Consider the following 23247-nt stretch of genomic DNA (forward strand, 5'->3'; position numbering starts at 1 on the left):
GCATGGATAACTGGTGTTGGAGAATAGGCCACTGAGTGGCGAGTGTCCATTGTAGGATTCTCATATTGAACCTGGCCAAGTGGTACAAGGGTGATTGCCGCTGCCATGAATCCCAAGGCTTGATGCATCAGACATGCCAGAAGGGAAGAATTTTTAATTATCTTCTTGACCTGGAACTGCATGGGTTTTATTCGAGACAGAGGAAGAGAATCTATTTGGGTGGCTGCATTCATATGAGCCAAGATGAATTCCAAACTCTGAATCAGTATGAGTTGAGATTTGTTGCAACTGACTGACATTCCCATACGGGAGCACAGCTGGAGTAAGAAGTCCCTTGCTTGAATCAGTTGATGCCTGATTGGAGCAGTCAAAAGCTAGTCACTTAGATATGGAAATACCTGGAATGCCAGCAGTTGCAGGTAAACTGCTACAACTGCCATGCATTTGGCAAACACCCTGGGGGGTGTGGTGAGACCAAAGGGCCGTGCTCTGAACTGGTAATGACTGGCTCCCAGCTGAAAGCATAGGTATTTTCTGGAGTGCCTGTTCATTCTGATGTTACAGTATGCATCTTGAAGATCTACTGAGCACATCCAGTCGTCCTTGTGCAGAAATAGCAGAATGGACTGAAAAGTGACAATCTGGAACTTTGTATACTGAACTACTGAACTGCCGAGATCCAAAATTGGTCTCAGGTCTCCTGTCTTTTTTGGCACCAAAAAGAATCCTGAATAAGTTCCAGATCTTCTCTGGCCTGAGGGGACCACTTGGATGATTTTTTTTAAAGCAGCTTTTTTATCTCTAGAAAAGCTGCTTCCCTCTGACTGGGTGGAACATTGGGGATATTCTTTGGAACTGCTGGAAGGGATTGAGAAAATGGTGTAATATAACCTCTGGATATTACCCTTCGCACCCACAAATCTTTTGTTTTTGTGTTTTCTAGCCAGGCTCTCTGCAGCACTGATAGACGACCCCTGAATGCCTACAGAGATGGACAGTTGGGCCTCCTTTCAGGAGTGCTGTTAGGATCTGTCTCGCAAAAGAATCTCTAGATCCTTGGTTATGTGGAACATCTCTGCTATAGGGATGGAGTCTTCCATTTGTGTTCCCTTCTCTGCACCTTAGGGAACTATCTCCACATGAATCCTGAAAGGGACCTTGGGATTTCTTGAACCATATCTTTCTACTGCCTAACTGGTTCCTAGAAAGTGACCTTTGAGGAGCAGAAAAATGTATGCCCATAGCCGACAGGGTCGGTCTTTCTTGTTCTCACCGTGTGTGTGTCTTTTACCTTGGGGCCAAACTGTAAGGTTCCATCAAAAGGTGCACTGACGAAAGAAGATTTAAATGGTTCTGCAAAATCACACAAGTGCATCCAGGTACGTCTCCTAATGGAAATACCTGTACCTGCTGCTGTGAGGCATCTTGTGCAGCATGACAGATTAACCTCGTGGATGAATTAGATACTGATTGAAGAGTATCTAGCTGTGAGGAAATGGCACAACCTTTGTCAAAAAACATGGACCCCAAAAGAGATTTGGTAAATTCCATAATCAAATCTCTTTGAAGTCTGGTAAAATGTTCGAAATACTTCAGTGACCTTAAAATGAAGTTTGCTGATGGACAGACACACTTCTCAAACCTGTCCAGTACCCTAGACTCCCTGGTTAGAGATATGGACAGAAGGAACTCTGTTCTGCTAGTTCTTTTCACGTGGCTGCCACAACTACCACTGCATCAACCAGCACTCCTTTACTCTAGTGTAGACAGTTTTTTGGAGGTGCAAGGATTTTGTCTGGTCTTTTGAGACTAGGCTTGACAGTGTCCGGTTTCACGTCTGCCCAAGAGACAAGATCTACAAGCTCATCAAAAGGATGAGTCACTCAGGAGGTACATGGGCCAGACCTGAAAGCCTCCAGAAACACGGATTCCTGTTGTGAAGGGTTATCAGGAGACCAACCACCTCTTTGTTTAAAGAGTTCCAAGATGTCTCCAAAGGAAAGATCATCAGGTGGTGATCTGGGGAACCCTTGCCCCCATTAAAATTAGTGTCTTCAGTAGCAGGCACTTATGGAGAGCCTCAAGTGCCTCCACTTCCACGTTCTCTTCCAAGGGACCTCCTTGGTGGGATGCTTGGGGAGAGCTATCAGAAGAGATAAGGATACCCTGATGGGTAGAATGGAGCCTAGCATGGATTGGCTGTCCCAGTGGAAGGGATGATCGAGATTCAGGACAGAAAAATGAATGAGACAAAGAAGTCTAATCCAAAGAGGACAGGGTCATCTGTTCTCTAGAAATAGAGAAGACTCTCTCTACTACCTTGAAAGCAGAGTGTCTAATTAAAGCAGAAACTGATGAATCCAACAATGGGTCCTCTCGGATCGACATCTCCAGACATCCTAAAGGCACAACCACCACAGCAGGGAGTTGGAAACAAGCTAACATCTAGGCTCTGAAGTGAACCGATGGCTCCGACAGCTTTGGAGTCTACTCCAAAAGCCTGCAGCCAGTGCCGATGCTTTGGCTCAAAAGAACTCCTAGCCAGTTGACTAAGAGAAACCGAATGAGATAAAGAAGTCTAATCCGAACAGGACAGGGTCATCTGTTCTCTAGACACAGAGAAGACTCTCTCCATTACCTCGAAAGTGGCGTGCCTAGAGGAAGCAGAAACTGATGAATCCGACAATGGGCCCTCTCAGACTGACATCTCCAGACATCCTAAAGGCATGCCACCCCAGCAGGGAGTTGGAACCAAGCTATCTAATGCTGAGGCTCTGAGGGGGGATGGCTCCAACAGCTTTGGAGTCTACGCCAAAAGCCCGGAGCCAGCACCGATCCTTTGGCTCCAAGGAACTGCAAGCCAAGTAACTCAGAGAAACTATTGGAGTTGAAGAATTAATGGTCATCTAATCCAAGGAAGACCCCCTCCCCCAAGGATTTTGGATCTGAAAGCTCAGAAACTGTAGGAGAGATTGGAGAAAGAGAAATCAAATGTGGTGTGGCTCTATGCCTGCTCCGAAGACCTGATGGTATTGGAGCCAAAAGAACTCCCATTTGAATCTGCGTCTTAAGGAACTTCCTCATTATACTATCCACATCTGCTTCAAACAAGCTCCTGGAGGATCAAAAAGACAAAGCTGTTGAAGACAGCCTAGAATGTCTTCTAGGCAACTTTTCAAGGAACAGAAATGGTAACATGGAAAAGACAGGCTCTAAAAGCAAAGGGGGAGTATGGATCTAAGGAGATCTTTCAGTTCTTGGCTTTGAATCCGATGTGATTGGATCTGACTTTTTCAAAAGTTTTGTTGTTGACTATAACAAAGGAGCCAAAGTGGAAGTCAAGGTGGAAGAATGATCTGGAGACCTTTTACATGAATCCTTGTCCTTTGTAACAGAGTTGCCCTTTTTGTCTTGTTTCTTAGGAGGTTGAGCCCCAGTAACCAGAATAGTGTGTTTGGGAGGAAGAAGACCCCTTAGGATAAGCTTATTCTTCCAGTCAAAGCTCTGGAATTAAAGCCTGCACAAATGTCACAATCTACCTCTAAGTGTTTTGAGCTTAAACAGTACACATTCTGTGTGGGCATCAGAGTTTAGAATCTTATGCTCAGAAGAAATACATTTTTTGAAAATGGAATGCTTGTATGACATTTCTAAACAATAATGAAAAAATAACAGAAAATAAAAGACTACCAACAATGGTATTAAGGGGTACTATAAAAGTACAGGAGGAGGAAACAAAGACTACTAAAAATGGTACTGAGAGGTAATCAAGAAGTATGAGAAAAGGCCGTTAGCGGAGAAAAAGGATGTAGTAATAAAAAGGGAGATATAGAGAAACAACTGTAAGTATGTAAGAAAAAACTAAAAGGAATTAAACTCACTGTGATGACAAACTAGCAGTTAAACAACTCCTAATGCTCAACAGCTCGTAATTCACATCTGTTTACAATGGCAGCAAATGAGAACTGATGTATGTTAGGTTATGGGGGATCATGGGTAAAGGAAGAAGCTCAAGAGTTCAAGAATCCTACGATCAGGAAGTAGTAGCAGAGTCCGATCCAAGAGTCGGATCCAAAACCAACAGTTGAGTAATGAATGAAAATGGAGATCACATCATGTTTTTTTGGGAGTTAGGTTGGCAGATAATTCCCAAAAGAGTACTTTATCACAAAATTTACAGGAGCAAATGGATGTAAATAAACAAATGATTCTTTTGACCTGGGATACAGGCTCTGAACTGCTCAGACATAATAAAGCCTTAGTAAGTTTAGTGCTATTGGCTGCCAAAAACAATTAGTAGAAAATGGAAGTCAAAATCTAAACCAACTGTAACTGAAGCACTGACTATCATAAAGGAGATAAACAACTAGATGTGGGATCTTAAGAAAAGGGAAGGGGCAAATTACATATAAATAAATGGAATTTGTCGGAATACATGCAGAAAAAACATTCAGAAGGAACAGAAGTGAATTTTAAGGTTATGTAGGAAATGAGCAATTTATGTAAAGCTAATGAAAATAACTTTTAAAAAGAAAACATACATATAATGCATGAAAAAATGTGAAGAAAACCAAAAAGAAGCATGCAATGGAGTTTGTACAAAAACATAGAGACTAATCCACCCCACACTACTTTACAAGATATTTACTTATGAAGTGATGAGAAGATTCAAAGCTTTTTGCAGCCCTCCAAAACTTAACTGCAAGTTTATGAAAATGCCAACAAAACAGTTTTTATACACAGATGACTGCCGAATTTGCCAAAAATCTCAAGATAATGATTCCATCATTCAACTTCATGAAACCATTCCATTTTAGAAACTACTCAACACTCTTCCCATGTCTGGTAAACATAACTGAAGAGCATTTCAGTTAAGTTAATCAAATGCATTATGCAAACAGGCAAAGTAAGATACTTACTATAGTGTTGCCGCTACGAAGTCGCTCAGCAATAAACTCATCCATAATGTCAGGAACACTGGGATTGCAACTGCCAATATCACTGCTAATAGGATTCAGTTTTTGGCTTGAATCCTCTTTATTGGCTACAAAAGAATGACATTTATGAAATACTGTAATATCTAAAGCATCAACAACACTTTGGAAAACAGAAAAGCAACAATCACTATAAAATGCATGAAAGTACCAGCCAGACATGCAAATTCAGGATAAACCACCACCTTATTTAACAGAAAGATGATTAGTAATGGCTATACATTCAATCATAAGCAATATTAGTTAATTTCTGTTATTACTCTTCACAGCACAGAAGCTTATAACCCCATAAATTTAAGCATCAATCAAAGGTTTGTGTTTGCTTGTTTTCATCTACTTTGATAACTTCATGGAAACATTCTGGACCCATATATAAGCCAGAAATGTAACTATGTGCAAATGAAAAGGTATTCGGACATTAGGTGGGCAAACCAACTTTAACAAAGGAAGTAGTGTCAGGCCAGCTGGATTTCTACTTTTAGAAATATGTAGCTGAAATAAAGTTTCACATGAGACAAACACTGATGAATATTGATAAACAGCACATGAAATTAAAAATAAATAGATGGAGGAATGCAAAAATTATACACAAATCTGCATGTAAGACAATGTTGCAACTATAAGGATCAGTATAATGAGAGCACTCATTATTCTCGTGTTACAACAATCAAGCTGCTACATTAATGGAACAAAGGTCTTTTTTTTTTTTTTTTTTTTTTTTTTTAAGTATCAAGAAGGGCTTCTTTGGATGCACATGGTAGACAGGCAAACAAGATTAGTCTATGGACCAAACCAAAACTCAATATCTGAAGGCAGAATGGTCCACAAAACTTGAACCCTGTTAAGATTTCAAATTAAGTGGGATTATGTGAACCAGAGTAAGACTCCAACTGAATGAATCATTTATTCTTCACACACAAGACTATTCTTTCAACTTGAAAGGATTCTCATTAAAAACCATATAGTGTTTCTAAAAAACAAATACTACAAAGCATGCCAAACTCCCCGGTGGTGTCTACCTGTTTGTGCATCATGCAATCCACAAGGTTCTGTTAGTCATGCCAGTGCAAACCAAAGAAAAGAAATATTCACCATCTTACTGCTGAATTTCTATTAACCTTACAATGCAAAAGGTATCACCTGAAAGACTCAGGAACCAGCGTGTTAAATTACAGGACTTTTCTCTTTCAAACAGATCTGCTAGTATTCCCATACTATCGAATATTTGCAAACTGTAATGAGACCTTTATGTGCCATCAATGTAATATGGAGTTAAAAAAGACAGCAAATGTAATCATGCCAGTAATTTATTTCTATCTGCTACATAACAATGCTGTATATACAACACCTACATGGGTCAAAGAAGCAAAACAAAAAATAGCTGTGATATGAGCCAGATGTTGCAGGGTTGCAACTGCATCTGAAAACAAGATGAGGTGGTTCTGTTAGTAGATGTGAGTTTACCAACACTGTTAACATTCTCTGTTTAGAAAGACGTATTAAATAATCCTGATCAATGCAAGTCTAGCTAGTTTATGTGGATAAGATGTTGTGAAACAGAACTAGTAAGTAACTTCTGCCACACTTTCCTAAGAAAAAAAAATGGCACACGAGTCACTGCTGTAATCAAACCTCATCTCTACCTCTGAAAGAAGGATCAAGGTTAAAGTGAAAAAGAAAAGTCAAATGCCTGTTCAGACTTTAGAGTAAATAAGGTTAATATTTTTGTAATTTTGAAAATACTTGCTTTACTACTTGAAGTAATTTTTCTGAAGATCCGAAAAAACTCTAGAGGAAGACTGAAAAATTATCTACAATGTGAGGGCTGCTTCCCATAAAACAGCCTAACAAATATGCTAACTTGGGGGGAATGATCATCACTCAGAAATTACCATAGTGGTGCTACAGAATCACAGTTTTGTGAAGGAATTCACCAATACCACAGTTAATAAAAGCATCATCATTCTAGACACCATCATGATAAATTGCTGCTAGAAAATGTTCTTACTTAAAATATTTTTTTTATACAAGCTCAAGAACTTTGTGGAGGGGGAGGTGCATGTCTTTGCCTATCCCACAGTTCTATTAGAACTGAGAATTTTCACATTTGTGTTTCATCGAGAATGCCACATTGGACTCAATATTAGACCAAGATTTTGCTGCAAGTAGGACCATCACCTGTTGCATACAAAATGCATATGTGAGCTACAGTCAAATGCAAACTAAAGCCAGAGTTGAACAAAAATGTGGCATAAGGATTGATCACGCCCCAGTTGTGTCACCATGGCTAAGTATACTGAAATTATCACTTATTACTAATACAATTACCAATGTGTAGAAAACTGACTACCTTCAAGTTAAATTGAAGTATATTACAGTATAACTGGGAGAGAATTTGATACAGGCTTTCAGCTCTAGTCAATTTGATTCACACTGTACAAGGAAAAGTTCTGAAACATGAAGTCAGTCTACAAATTACTGTAGTGCTCTTACAACAATGTAGATTTATATGGAATTTGACGTTAAAAGTCTGTTAGTTCAGCAGTTTGACTAGTTTTCAGGAGGTGTATACACCAGATGGAATTCTGGGAACATACTGGAAAGTATACAAATTATTTAACCTATTTCTCTTTAGTTAGGTTTAGCTTACCTAGGCTTAAACAAAGGTCACTGCAAGCAAGAAAAAAAATAAACGTATATGCAATGTGTTACATTGCAAGTTACTGTAATACAGGATCCACCATATGCCTTTGCTCTAAATATACTTCATTTTATTATCTACAAAATACATTTCCAACATTCTCCAAACATTAATAACTATGGTCAATACACTACATGTATTTTAAGTTAGGCAATTAGTGCCAAAGCTATAGCAAAGATTTTTCCACTAAACTTTCACATATCTTCAGATTTTCACTTCAATTCTGTCCCACTTCCATATGGTGCTACTGCTCTGTTACTCATCTGGTTGCCACAAACTTCTTGACCCCCTTCTTTTCCTGCATATCCCTTTACTTTTCCCTCATTATACTGACACCACAAAAGCAAATGTATACATGCAACTGTATACATTTTCTTTTAAGCATAGATCTTCAAAATTATTACTACATTTCTGCTATTTTGTCTATTATGGTTATACCTTCCTTTCGACCTACCTCAGACCTTGTCTTCCACCTCCTGAATAATGCCTTTACCCCCCCCCCCCCCGTCAAACTAAATCTCCCTGTTCAATATCTGATTCAACATTTTAAACTACTACTTAAAATTCTCTAATTCTGGACATGACCAGAAAATGTGAACTCAGCATCCAATATCCCTTCCAAACACCCACAATGTGAAAAGTTGGCTTGTGGGAACATTTCCTGCAGCCTAAACAGTGCATAAAAGTACCTCGGCAAGCATTCAGATACAAAATTTCTGAACATTTTTGATTGGGAGGCATACTTTAGTGTTAACAGAAGTTTCTACCCATTGTTGCTAATTTAAGTATACTATAATAAGAAGTTATGTACCTACCATAACGTTCCATGTTAGTTGTCTTCTCTCGCCTTCTTTCTTGCTTGATGGGTTCGGACTCGGCACTTGCTAAGCTCGAGAGTCACTTTTACCAGCTCGAGGCAGCCCCATATCCCATGATGCAAGGCGGTAAGTACCCAGATCTTGTTTGATGACAAAAGGGCAATAGCACCAAGCACAAACACTTCCCAAAGGAAGAAAGCAGCAGAAAAACCTGCAGGATGGAAGAAAGACCAGCTCTGTATGGTCTTTCAGCATAATTATACCTTGTAGAAAAAGGTCTGTCCAGGCCTGGGGGAAGGAGGGAGGGTCGCAAGAAAGAAGGCGAGAGAAGACAACTAACATGGAACGTTATGGTAGGTACATAACTTCTTAATGTTAAGTTGTCAATCTCGCCTTCATTCTTGCTTGATGGGACTGCGTCTCTAGCACCTCTATCCTGGGTGGCTCAATGGAACAGACTCTTGAGGACTGTAGAGCCAAAACTGGCTCTGTCCCTGGAGGCCAAGTCCAATTTGTAATGGGAAACAAAGGTATGAGGAGTGGCCCAAGTGGCCGCTGCACAAATAGTGTCTAAAGGAAGTCTAGCTTGAAAGGCTGTAGAAGTAGCTAAGCTTCTAGTTGAATGTGCTTTAGGTTTTGAGCACAGCTGTTTTCCCCTGAGCTGATAAATTTCAGAGATGACAGAAGAAAGACATCTAGATAAGGTAACTTTAGAGACAGGAAGGCCTTTCTTGTTATCAGCATAGGAAACAAAGAGTTGATCGGAATTCCTAAATTGTTTAGTTCTGTCCAAATAATATCTGAGTTGGCGATGGACATCAAGATAATGTAGTTTTTGTTCCGATCTGTTTGAATAGTTTGGAAAAAATACAGGGAGATCAATGGATTGATTCAAATTAGTCTTTGAGGTGACCTTAGGCAAAAAGGTCGGATTAGTTCTCAATGATACTCTGTCTTTGTGAAAGACCAAATAGGGGGGTCGAACCGATAGAGCATGAAGTTCAGACACCCTCCTGGCAGATGTAATAGCTACTAGGAATAAGGTTTTCCATGAAAGAAATTTCAGGGAGCAAGAAACAGCTGGCTCGAAGGGGAAGAATCAAGGATGTCAGCACTAAATTTAGATCCCATTGAGGGGGAGGACTCCTGACTGGAGGTTTCAGGAGGAAAATTACTTTTAAGAAGGCTCTACAAAGTCTGTGGGACATAATATTGTGATCTGCGAACCCGACATGAAAGTTCGAGATAGCAGCCAATTGAACTCTAACTGTGGAAGAAGAGGATCCTGCATGAAAAATCTCCGCTAAGAAATCCAAAACTGCCTGAACTGGAGCAGTGAAGGGATCAATATTTTTGGCTTTAGCCCAATAAGAGAATCGTTTCCATTTGCTTGTATAAATCCTCCTGGTAGAGGATTTTAAGGAAGCTACTAGAATGTCTCTAACGGGGTTAGAGATCAAAGGAAGCCTGGCTAAGGAAGGAAGTGGAGCAACCATGCTGTGAGGTTGAGAGAAGATATAGACCGGTGCAGCTGACCGGATTGGTGAATCAGATCATCTGGCACTGGGTCCAGATGCCACGGCTGCACCAAAAGGTGACGATGGAGGAACGGGAACCAAATTTGTCGAGGCCAATAAGGAGCAATGAGAATCATTTTGGCTCTCAAAACGGTTGCTTTCTGGATAACTTGAGGGATCAGAGGAAATGGAGGAAAAGCATAAAGAAGTCCCTGGGGCCAATCCTGGGTCAGAGCGTCTCTGGGGGGATGGCCTGGTAGAGGAAGAGAGAAGAAGTCTGGGCATTTGCTGTTTTGGGGAGTAGCAAAAGATCGCAACAGGCGACCCCATTCCAGAAAAATCTCTTCCACTATATATTGCTTGAGAGACCACTCGTGAGGCATGAGAATAGCTCTGCTCAATCTGTCCGCTAAAATGTTGGTTTTCCCAGGGATGTGCGTTGCTACCAGAAACCGATGAGAGGAGATCGCCCATTGCCAAAGTCTGGCTTCTCGACACAAGGGGTAGGACTTGGTTCCGCCCTGTTTGTTGATATACCAAACTACAGGCATGTTGTCTGTGTGGACTGCAATTGTCCCTACGGGAAGAAAGTCGTTGAGGGCTTGCAACGTTAAAAGCACTGCTCTCATCTCCAGGACATTTATGTGCAGGTGGTACTCGAACGGCTGCCACGTCCCATGAACCATCCTGCCCTGATAATGACCCCCACCCGATCAGGGAGGCATCCGTGGTGACAGTGGCTACGGGGATGGGGGTACAAAGTGTCTGCCTTGGTGAATCTGGGGAGATGTGATCCACCAAGCAAGATGATTTTGCAAATCTGTGTCACCAGAATTTGGTGACGCATTGGAAGTTGTTGGTAAGACCACTGAGTGAACAACATCCACTGAAGAAGGCATGTAGAAGCGAGCCAGGGAAGAAGAGTAATGGCGCAGCCATGAGGCCTAATACCTTTAGAACCATTCTGGCCTGTACTTTCTTGTTGGCTAGAATGATCCTGACATGACTTTGAATGTCTGAAACTCTTTGATCTGTAAGGGTAGCTGACATCCGAACAGTGTTTAAGTTTAGCCTATGAAAGTAATAGACTGGCAGGGCGATAAGGATGACTTTTCGAAGTTGATCGAGATGCCCAAATGAGAACAAAGATTTATTGTGTAATCCCTGGCTTGAACAAGCTGATGCTTGGTGGTGGCTGAAAGGAGCCAGTCGTCGAGATACGGAAACACCTGGAATCCTTGACGTCTCAGGTGAGCCGTGACCACTGCCATGCATTTGGTGAACACTCTGGGGGCTGTAGTGAGACCAAAGGGCAGGGCTCTGAACTGGAAATGACTGGACCCCAGCCGAAAGCGGAGAAATCTCCTGGAGCGTCTGTGAATTTTTATGTGATAGTGCATCCTGAAGATCTATTGAGCACATCCAGTTGTCCTTCTGTAAGAAGGGCAGAATCGACTGAAGAGTGACCATTCGGAATCTTGTCTTCCTCACAGACTTGTTGAGTCTGCTGAGATCAATATTGGTCTCCAGTCTCCCGTCTTTTTGGGGACCAAAAAGAACCTTGAGTAGATTCCGGGCTCTGAATGGTCTGTTGTAACTGGCTGAATGGCTCTTTTTTGCAGTAGTTTTAAGACTTCTAACTCTGCAATTTCCCTTAGACCGGGTGGTACATCTGGAAGGGAATTTGAGGGATAGAAAGGACTTTCCTCGAAAGGAATTATGTAACCCTCGGATATGATCGACTGTACCCATCTTTCTTGAGTGAGGGATGCCAGGCTTCTGGGTACAGCGATAGTCTTCCCCCGACTGCCTCCAAGGAGGGACAGCCGGGCAACATCTCAGGGATGCTGAAAGGGCTTGTCAGAGAGAGACTCTCTGTTTCCCTGGTTTTGTGGACCCCCTCTGCCTCTAGAGCGGCATCTGTTGTTGTTACCCCCTCTGCCTCTAGGGGTAAACTGACCACGTGAATCGGCGTGACTCCTTGGGATTTGGAACCACATTTTGCCACCCTTCTGTCCTTTGGGGTAAGGTCTAGAAGGGGTGGAAAAACGGACTCCTACGGCAGAAAGAGTTTTGCCGTCCTGCTCACACCTGGTCAATGTTTCCTTCACTTGAGGGCCAAACAAAGCTGACCCATCAAAGGGGGAGTTTGTGAAGGACGCCTTAAAGGGATCTGCAAAATTACATAGCCGCATCCAGGCTTGGCGTCTAAGAGCCACACCTGTACCTGCGGCCCTACTCGCTCCATCAGCAGCATATGATATTAGCCGCATGGAGGAGTTTGCAATGGAGTCAAGGGTTCCTAGCTGCAAAGCAATTTTTTCCTGAGCCCCTGCAGCTGTAGGATCCTGCACAACTTCACCTAGCTCCTTAAGGATATCCCTTTGGAGTCTGGTGAAGTGACATAGGTAGTTCAACGAACGCATAGCAAAGGTCGCTGAAGAAAACATCCGCTTACCATACCTATCCATGGTCCTAGAGTCCTTATTAGGAGGATGGACAGGTATGGAAGGATCTGCAAGTTCCTTCTTGGTGGCAGCCGCCACCACAATGGCATCAGCGGGGACACCTTTTGTGAGGAATTGCTTGTCTGACGGGGCAGTAATAAATTTAGAAGGCCTCCTAGGGACTGGCTCTACAGAGTCAGGAGCAGCCCACGCCTTTCGGGCAATAACCTGCATAAGGGGTCGAAGGCGGAGACACCCAGGAGGTGGAGGGCCGAGATCCAAACGCCTCCAGGTATACTGACTCATCCTCAGAGGGATTATTGGTGGGCCAGTTTCCCCTCTGTCTAAGGAGTTCTAGGATGTCTGAGAAGGAGACATCCTCAGAGGGGGATCTTGGGGATCCCTCTGACTCATCTAAGTCAGTATCTGAAGTGATAGACTCGGGGGAGTCTACGTGTTTCCTCTTACAAGTCCTCTTCTGCGGAGGATCTCCCGACAAATCAGGAGACTCCTCGGAAGAGGGGGATATTCCCAGTGGGGAAACCTGAGGTGGAGGATCTCTGGGTCCTGTAGCAAGAGAAGTGGCAGAGATGTCAACAGGCACTATAGAGGGAGGAGCTAAGGGAACAGACTGCTGGCTGAGACCAGTGGCCAGCACACTCTTCATCACCTCGAAGGCTCCCCTCCCAGGGAGGTCCGAGAGAACCCGCTCCGAAGAACTAGGAGCTCCAGGGCCCACCGAAAGGGAAGGCTCCGAGGCAGATGTCGGAGCCGAGCTCACCAAGGCCGAGGCTCCAAGGGGAAGAGCGGGCTCGGACAAGGGTCGATGCCACTCACCCCTCGGAGGAGACCAGGAAGCCCGGCCACGAATCCCTCTAAGGAAGGTCTCGAAGAGGAGATAAGAGTAGAGGCTGAAGGAACAGAAGGGGTATCTGTCCCTCAGCCGTAGCAGTAACCATTCGAAGACTCCAACTCCAAACTCTGGGGTAGAGTCGAAGGAGGAACTGCAATGGGGTGTGGACCAATAGTCGTCTGCTGAGACGGACTATGTAGCATTTGGGCCAGTGCCTGTGACTTAAGTAATCTACTTACCACTCTCTCTAAATCATGGTCAGAAAGCCTGGATGACCTTGAAGATCGGCTCCGATGGCTCCGTTCCGAGAGGAGAGGCGAGCGGGCGAAGTATCGGCTCCAAGGAAGGGGACCTAGACCTCTTCCTCGAAGGAACCATCGGAGCCGATGAAACCACAGAAACTGTCGGAGCCGACAACTTATCGGCGCCGACAGGTAGCTTTGATGCATCGGCTCCAGCCGGAGCCGATACAGCCACAAAAGTAACGGTGTCGGGGCCGATCGGAGCCGACACCGATGCCTGAGCCACATGGTGGTCGGAACCGATCGGAGCCGACATCGAAGTGGTCGAACCAGAATCGGCACCGATAGCCATCGGTGCCGAAGGTTTATGTAAAGTACAGTCGGCTCCAGCCGGAGCCGATCTCGATTCTGAAAGAGTCGGAGCCGAGGCCACAGGCTTGGACACAGAAGCCTGGGCCTTGGAAGACTTTGAAGTCTTAGATGGAGCCGACTTAGCCGGGGAGCCCTCCGGCTTAAGAAGGCCCCTCAAAATTAATTTATTTCTTCTTTCCTGCAGGACTCTCTGGCTGAAAGAGTGACAAATAGCACAGGAGTCCTGCAGGTGAAGAGGCCCCAGGCAGTAAAGGCAAGAAGTGTGACCGTCTGTCAGAGACATCTTCTGACAGCACGAGTCACACTTCTTAAAGCCTGAGACCCTTTCCTTAGACATAGTGAATCACACACACACACTAGTCCAAGAAATTAAATTATGTAAAACTATCAATAACAGACACACACACCCTAACAAGGGGGGGGATGGGATGGGAGAAAGTCTGACTAGAAATTTTTAAGGAGTCAGGGAAAATCTTGTCAGAAAAGGACTAAAACTGTATTAAAACTAATTATCTAAAGTTTTCTGAAGAAAGGGGCAAAAGTAGTAATATAACAATCACTTACCAGGAGCTGGTAAAAGGAGGACCTCATCAGCGAAGCGGCAAACGAGATCTGAGTACTTACCGCCTTGCATCATGGGATATGGGGCTGCCTCGAGCTGGTAAAAGTGACTCTCGAGCTTAGCAAGTGCCGAGTCGGAGCCGAGGATCGGCTCCGAACCCATCAAGCAAGAATGAAGGCGATATTGACAACTTAACATCTCTCCATTCCACCTAATCAATTTTATCATTTCCAAGTGACTTTTTCTTTCTCTCTGCAACATGTTACATGTTCTACTTAGTACTTATCTGACATCTGCCTCTTTTGTTCTTTTGCTAGATAAAGAAGTCTTAGTCATCTTTCAAACAGTCCTCACCTCAATCTATCACTCTGCCGGAGGATGCACTTTTCCATTGCTTTAACCAAGAAATTAATCACAATGGCCTAAATGAGCAGAGTTATTTTGGCTCTTTGCATTCCTTTTTCCACTTTCACACACTTCCTTCTTGCCCTAATCTGTTTTCCTAATAGTAATAGCTCCTATCTGCAGGGTTTTATATCATTTTACTATATTATTTCCCTTGACATATCTGCTAATATTTTTCTTTGCCATCATATTGTCATCTTCTCTCATACTGTATTGACAGTGTTAATCTGTTTCCCTTGGCAGTGTCTTGTGTGTCCCTGTGACAGCACCATTTCCTTCCATTTCACTTTATTATACCTAGCCAGTCAGAAAGTACAGCTGTGTAAAATCTTACTATAACAGTAAATGTCCTCCTCTTCACTGTTGCAGCATTCTTACAATAGGGATTCCCTGCCTAGGGCAGCCCGACATCCGGCCAGTATACCAAAGCCTTTAGGTTGTAAAGAGTATGCCATACGTCACACACATGCTCCCTGCGCATGGCACACGGCATAAAGGTAACATCGATATGTACCATCCTCAGAGTGTAGAAGCCCCAGTAACAACAGCCTAAGGATATGATAAGGTAACAGGCACATCCAGAAGGAAAAAGGACCAGAGGGAGGAGGGAGGATGGGTAATACTGCAACAGTGAAGAGAAGAACATCTACTGTTACAGTAAGATTTTACACAACTGTGCTATGCCCTTCCAGATCAGGATAGTCAGTTAGTACCTGGTTTGTCAAGAAAATGGAGGCTTCTGAGTAGGAGGAGTTGGGGTAGCCTTGGCAGGGGAAGCCCTTCTACCACATTTTTACTCTTGGGGGAGGGCAAGACAGTCTACTGACAAAGGCAGGCTTGTTAGGATAATTTCTCTGAAACTTGGGAACAGGTGAAATGAAAATATGCTTCAACTCCAATAAGGTCTCACCCTTTCCTTGCAAGGACTTAAACAGCTCTGCAGCAGCAGAACCACAAAACAAATGCTTATTATCCACAGGAACATCCATAAATATAGCCTTGATATCATCAGCGAAAGGCTGAAGCCTGAGTCAGGAACATCTCCTCAAAACAGATCCAAAAGCAGCAGCCCTAGATAAAACATCAGTTACATCATGAATGCATTTAATGGAATGGCGAGCAACTTGGGAGGATGTCCCTAACAAGGCAAGAGCAGAGGGTTTATCTTTAGAACCAGGAATATCTGAAATGGCTTGACAGGTCAGACAGACAAGAGCCAAGACACCCCTCATCATATGCGTCTGATAGTTCACAGCTCTAAAAGCTACAGTAGCAAAAGTAAACACCTTCTAGACCAGCCTCTCCATGGTTCTGCTGTCCTTATCAGAGGGAAGCAACTTAGTTGAAGGCAACAATTTGTAAGGTTCATCAGAGGCCACTGACACCAAAGAAGGGTCAGCAGAGGCACACTTATCAAGAAATTTCCAGTCATCGGGCACTTTACAAAACCTATCAGGTTTCTTAGGCACAGGGAGTTGGGAGTCAGGAGTCTGAGAAGCAGTGGAAAAAGCATCTAGCAAGGCAGCAAAAACAGGAGGAACAGCAGAGGGCTTAGGAAACTCTATCTGCAAAAGCTCACATTACCTCTCCTGAGCATCAGATACCTGACCACAGTCTCATTTGAAAAATTCTATCACTTTGGAAATAGCATCTCCAAACATATGTTCTCTAAAAAAACAGTCAGGACTTCAGAAGTGCAGTCTAATGGATGAGGAATTTGAAATAAATACAAAAGTGACTCCTTCAGAATCAGTATCATCTTCAGAGGAATACTGCTCCCTAGGCCTCTTAAGAGGGGGGGTAGGCGGTATGACCCTAACCCTGAGTAGCATCTTGCCCTCACCAAGAATTATGCCACAGTATATAGACAAAATGATCAATTTTAACAATTGGCTAAGCTATTGGTGTCATTCAAAGGGGATCCAGTGTCTGTCAGCCTGGGATGACATGCTCGACAAGCCACGTTGCTTCGCCAGGGACAGCTTGCACCTGTCACCCTTAAGCTTTCGAATACTGGCTAAGGCTCTTGCCACCCCCATGGTGCCTTTTTTAGGCAAGGCTCAAAAGACAAACCCACCTCCATAGACAATACCAGAAACAAAAAACTAAGGGTAATGCTACTCAACGCCAGAAGTCTAAACCTCAAGATGCATGCACTCGAAGCACTCCTCAGTATGGAGAAAATCAATATCTGTGCAGTAACAGAAACCTGGTTCAAGGCCCCAGAGAGCACCCCAGCACTACCAGGATTCAACTCATACCATTCTTTTCGGCCCCAGAACTCGGACCGAAATACTAAAGGCGAGGGAGTATCCATTTTCATTAAGGATAGACACACCTCCAGGTTAGTGGCACTGCATGAAGCAGCGGAAACCATCCATGTGCAACTAGCAGTAGGTAAAACTGCTTTTCAGTTTGTAGCCTACTACAGATCACCCACCTTGTCTCAGGACCCCACTCAGCATTCCTGAGAACACTGGAGAATATGAAGGTCTCACCAAACACCATGATATTGGGGGATTTCAACTACCCAAACATTGACTGGGAAAACTATTCAAGTCCCAACTCTTTTGCCCAACAGTTCCTGGAATTTATAAACTCAAATGCCATGGAACAACTTGTCACCACTTCCACAAGAGGGGACAACATATTGGGCTTGGTCATCACCAACATGGGGGCTCAATGTTCCACACCAGAGGTAAACCCCTCGTTGGTAAGATCAGACCATAAACTAATCACAATTGACATCCACATCCCGACCCCACCCCCAGCCAAGGAAATCACTGTGAAAAACTTCTCAAAAGCAAACTTCACACTTCTCAAGACTGAGGTGGAAAGTTTCAAAGCCCCCGGTCTAATGGAAAATGCTACCCAAACCGCAGAATCCTTTACAAATGCACTCTATGAGCACCTACAGGAATGCATGAATCGTGCCATGCCAAGTAAAACCAAGACTCACTCCTCCAAAAACAAAAGACCAGTCTGGTGGACCCCGGTCATAAATAAACTACACAACAGAAGGAGGAAACTATTACATAAGGCAAAATCCCAAAAAGGGAAGGCATCCCTGATCAGTACTAGCAAGAAACTTCAATCCCTCATGAAATCATCAAAGGCTAGCCTTGAAAGAAAAATTGCCAAAGACTCTAAAGATAATAACAAGGCATTCTTTAGCTACGTCAAGAATCTGGGTGGCAACTCTCAGATCTGCTCTGAGCTGGTGCATAATGGCACAAAATACACTGAACCCACTGACATTGCCAACATCCTGGAGGACAGGTTCAGTGCAAACTTTACCCCCCCTTCCTCCCCAAAAGGGCCAGTGTCTATCCCAGAAGAATGCAGTCCCCCAGACATCACAGACACACAGGTGAAAGCAGCCCTCTCCAAAGTAAAAAACACAGCATCAATGGGACCGGATGGTATCCCGGGCTGCGTCTTACACAAGCTCCAAAATGAACTAAACCCTCACATAAATTCACTGTTCCAACTCAGCCTTACCACAGGTTATGTAACCAAAGAATGGCGTACAGCAACAGTGATCCCACTCCACAAAGGTGGCGCCACAATGGATCCCAGGAACTATCGCCCTATAAGCCTGACCAGCCTGGTCTGCAAGGCTATGGAGCGCATCATCATGGATCTCATACACAAAGACATTGGGAACCTCCAAACACTGGACCCTACCCAATTCGGCTTTGTTAAAGGCAGAACTTGCCTCTTAAACCTAGTTGACTTCTTCAAAATAGTAACCAAAGCCATAGATGAGGGAAAGGTAGTCCATACAACCTACCTGGACCTCGTAAAGGCCTTCGACGCAATACCCCACTCTGGCATCATAAATAAGCTTACCAGCTTAAATATTAACCCATGTGTCACAAGATGGGTTGCAAACTGGCTCAGGGATAGAACTCACATGGTCAGAGTCGCGGGTGCCATGTCCGACTCTAAACCGGGTACAAGTGGCGTCCCACAGGGCTCAGTCCTGGGACCCCTCTTGTTCGGTATATACTTCTCTGAGGTACAGGCAAACACGGGAGGACTGTGGCTTACCAAGTTCGCAAATGATTGCAAACTGGGAGCCATAATCGACTTGCCGACTGACACAAACATCCTCCAGAAGGGCCATACGGAAACGGATACCTGATGTCAGAACCATGGCCTCAAGCTAAATGTCAAAAAGTGCATAGTCATCCCCTTTGAGAAAAACAAAGTGCCCACAAACTACCATATAGGAGGTAATCCACTAAGTACGGAAGAAGTAATTAGGAATTTGGGGACCCAAGTAGATCGTAACCTCTCCTTTGACAATCACATTGCCAAAGTGGTTATAAAAACCTTCTATATAGCTCACCTAATCACAAAAGGGTTCACATCTAGATCAAGAGAGGTCATTGTGCCCCTCACTCATCGCTCATCAGGCCCATAATCGAGTACAATGCCCCATTTGGGATGAACCTTACCAGACACCTACAACAGCTGGAGAGACCTCAAAAATCCCTCACCAAGAGGATCGTGGGCCTCAAACAGATGCCCTATGCAGCTTGACTAAAGAAACTCCAGCTCTACTCAGTTGCTTACCGCCTACTCAGAGGCGATCTCTGCCTGACGTACAAGGCCATGTCTAACCCGGAATTGTTGGACATGCTCCACCTCAAGAAAACCAAATCCATTAGAGCTACAAGCTCCAGGGATTTAAACCTTAGCACAACAATAAATAGGACATGCTGGAGGGATAGATTCATATCCCAAAGGCTTCCCTCGCTCTGGAACAGAATCCCAGTCCATGTTAGGCAGAACCCCTCGCTGACCCTCTTCAAGAGAAATCTTGATGAGTGGATGGGAAATCGTAGATTTACTCCTGGGATCACTTCTATGGCCCTGTTGGACAGAGGCTCAGGAATCTAGTCAAAAAGGGAGGCGAAAGCCAATACATTCTGGCTAGGCTTATAAATGCCCTAGGGCAGATAGCCTAGTACCTACCTATGAACCTATAAGACCAAGAAGCAGCAGGAACAGAAACCCGCTGTTGAGGTTTCAAAGCCATAATGGTATTAAACAAGCCTTGAGTAAAGTTTTGCCATTCACTCTGAGGATGCTTAGCAACAATCGAAATGTGTTTAGTCTTCTGCTTCTTTTTGAGTGGGATGTCAGCCTTAATTTAGGAGGGTGTGACCTCAGACGACAATCTATAATGGTAGTTGGAACCTATTCTCTCAGTAGTATCTGAGAAACACCCCTAGGCCCTTTGGTAATTATCAGCCGCAGTTCCCCCTGTACATCCAAAGCAGACATCTATCTGCAAGGCCTCCATGGACATGCATGGAGTCGGAACCACACTGCTCTATGAAGCGATCACTACAGAGGAATCCAAGAAGGAAACCAGACCATCCTCTGGGCTTTCACCAGCCTAAAGAGAGTCGTCCAGTCGAGGTGCTACACCTGAAGAGTCCGACTGAGCATTCGTGGTCTTTTTCTTTGCAGACAGCTGACGCTTAGGCCGGGAAGATCCTTCCATAGTGTCTTTGGCCAACAGTTTAAGTTGCTGGCTCGCTAAGTAAATTGCAAGGGAAGAAAGCCAACTATGCAACATCTTAAGGATGAAAGCTTAACAAATTTCACAAGACATATGGTTGTGGGAAGCACCTTAACAGACCAAATACTGCTTGTGACAATCTTCATGGGGAATCTGTCTCTTGCACTGGTATTTCTCCTTTCTGGGTGACATGAAACCCAAAACCAAAAACAAGGCAAAACAAAGATAAGAAATCAAATAACCCCAATGGGACACAACTGAAATCGGTTTGGTAACCAGAAGACAAACGAGCATTCAGACTCATGATCAAAGATGTCATTTGGACTGGAGGCAAAGAAGTTCTGAGGATGGTACGTCCGGACGTCACCTTTATGCCCTATGCCGTGTGAAGGGAGCATACTTGTGATGTATGCATATTCTTTACAACCTAAAGGTTCCTGTATACTGGCTGGATGTTGAGCTGCCCTAGGCAGGGAACCCCCTATTGTAAAGAATAATGCAACAGTGATATGGAAATACATCAATATAATCTTAAATGCTTTGCTTTACAGCTCTGTAAGTCTGGTAGTCCCAACTCAGCTGACATCAGTAACTGCTCCCAAGTGATTCCTGCAGGCTTCCCCAAACCAAATAAATTTATAAATCATTTTCCCCAATACTGTCATCAGTTTCTCATCTGCTGAAGTAATGAAGGCCCAACCTACATACAGCATCAATGGAAAAATTAACGTTATTACTATTTGCAATTTGCAATCCAGATCCATTGTCATTAATTTCCAAATGTTCAGTTTATTACATTTCATTTCCCTTCTTCCCATATCTCCTGTGCTGCCATGTCTACCTATCATGTTAAATAAACTCATGGACACTGTCTGTTTAGTGTCTTCATATACATGGTTAAGTTTGAACAACCTATGTGTTCTATCTTATACCATGATAAATTTTGGAAGCTTGTAAGTACATCAAACTGCATAGCATAGTCTTCTTATGGATTAGTAAGATAAAGCAACTCAACATTTGTAAATAACGGAATTTTAATTTTTTCCCCTAACCAATTACATTCCTGAACTTGTGAAGTCTTACCTGTGTTGCCAGGATTCTAAATGAAGGGCAAAAAGGAGAGAAGACAAAGGGCACCCCTGTATAGACTAAAAGAATGTGATAACAATCCTCAGTTTCTACATTTTCTAATAATCTTCTGTATACTGTCAGTATTGGAACCCATTTGTTTAAAACTGCTTCCAAACAACCCCAAAATACCTTTTCTGTATCAGTTATGCCAAGCAGTAACGGATTTCCTTTCTATTCAACTTCATTCAACATTTTAATATTATCATATGTTTGTATACCTCCTAGTTCAGGTCTGTTAATCTTGGCAAGATTTAACCATTGTCCACAGTTTATAATCGTGGTTTAAAACTGACATTGGAGAATACGATGATGGGTTGATGAGGTTCTTGTCATCTTTTGGTACAATGAAAACTATCACTTTTCTCCAGGATGTTTACTACCATGAGCACTTTACTGAAAAAGATACATTAAACAACTAACGTTTGTCAACTTAGCTTCCATATGTCTAATGGTATTACCATCTTCCCCTGGTGATTTTCCTGTTTGCTGCATTCTTATCTGTAATTTAATTTTATCTAGCACTACTGAGGCCATTATTTCTTCCACCTGTTCACAATGTAAACTGGGTACATCTAGTTTAATTGCTCTTCTATATCCTGTTTTATGTTAGCTCATTTGGATAATGCAACATATAGTGATTTATAAAATGAAGTAAAAATTCCTAAAATTACCTTAGGATTTCTTCTTAATACTTTTTTGTGAATCCCACATTTTTTATATTCCTCTCCAAGAATTTATTAATTTTAGGCATATTCTCCAAGTGACAATGTTTCACTGTCACACATCTAAATTCTAAATCTAAGTGTTCATTTTTCCAAGGTGCTCCAATTTTTTTTTCTTCTCTGGTCAGATGTCCTTAATTACCTTGCAGTCTTTCAAATGTGAGCTTGTTCTTCTAAATATCGTCTACTGTTACCAGTCAATATTTCCTTAGATTTTAAAATGATTTCTTGCCAAAACATCCCTTTCACCTTCTCCAAAGGCACAACACTTTTCTCTGAAGACTCAAACTAGATATGTTTGAAAATGACACATTTACCTCCAACTGACTTCAGGAAAGGCCACTTACAATATTTATGCTAAATGAAAGGAAACAATCAAAAGCATTATTTCAAACTCCCTCAGCATATACACAGCTTAAAGCCACGGAGAGCACACCAACAGTGCAAGGATATAATGCCTTCCACACATTTAGACCAACTACTTCACGGGCAAGGAGTAAGGATGGAGGTGTCTCTAGTTGCAGCAAAAAGAAATATACTTCCAAGGCTGGTCAAACAGGACAATGAACTTGAGCTGCTCCATGTTCAAATCACCATAGGCAAAAACCAACACCACTTCCTTGCAAGCTACAGGCCCCCATCCTATAACCCAGGAAACTCATACCATGTATTTACACTTATTAGAAACATTAACCATCCAACCAAAAACCATATTTGTGGGTGACTTTAATTACCCCACTATTAACTGGGAATCCTATAGGACACCAAACGTACATGCAGAGAGATGCCTGGATTTTGTAAACAAACTCCCTAGACTAGACAGTCAATACACCAACCAGGGGTGCAACCATACTGGATTTGGTCTTCACTAATATGGGAGAGTGTTGTACACCCCCTACTGTAGTGTCTTCCCTGGTAAGGTCAGACCACAAAATGGTCTCCTTTGA

The 23247-nt window shown here is 43.1% G+C and overlaps 1 protein-coding gene across 7 annotated transcripts in view; it reads right to left on the minus strand.

Annotated features, from left to right (window-relative positions):
* The window catches only part of RALGAPA1 (Ral GTPase activating protein catalytic subunit alpha 1), a 5382632-nt gene that overhangs the window by 2502615 nt on the left and 2856770 nt on the right, over nucleotides 1-23247 (minus strand). For all 7 annotated transcript variants that reach the window (XM_044074134.1, XM_044074135.1, XM_044074129.1 and 4 more), the window contains one exon: nucleotides 4920-5044. In XM_044074134.1, the coding sequence (XP_043930069.1) occupies nucleotides 4920-5044 (125 nt within the window). The remainder of the gene's footprint in view (nucleotides 1-4919; nucleotides 5045-23247) is intronic.

Source organism: Protopterus annectens, chromosome 6.part0 (assembly GCF_019279795.1).
Source record: "Protopterus annectens isolate FY-2018-M chromosome 6.part0, PAN1.0, whole genome shotgun sequence".
Lineage (NCBI taxonomy): Eukaryota > Metazoa > Chordata > Ceratodontiformes > Protopteridae > Protopterus > Protopterus annectens.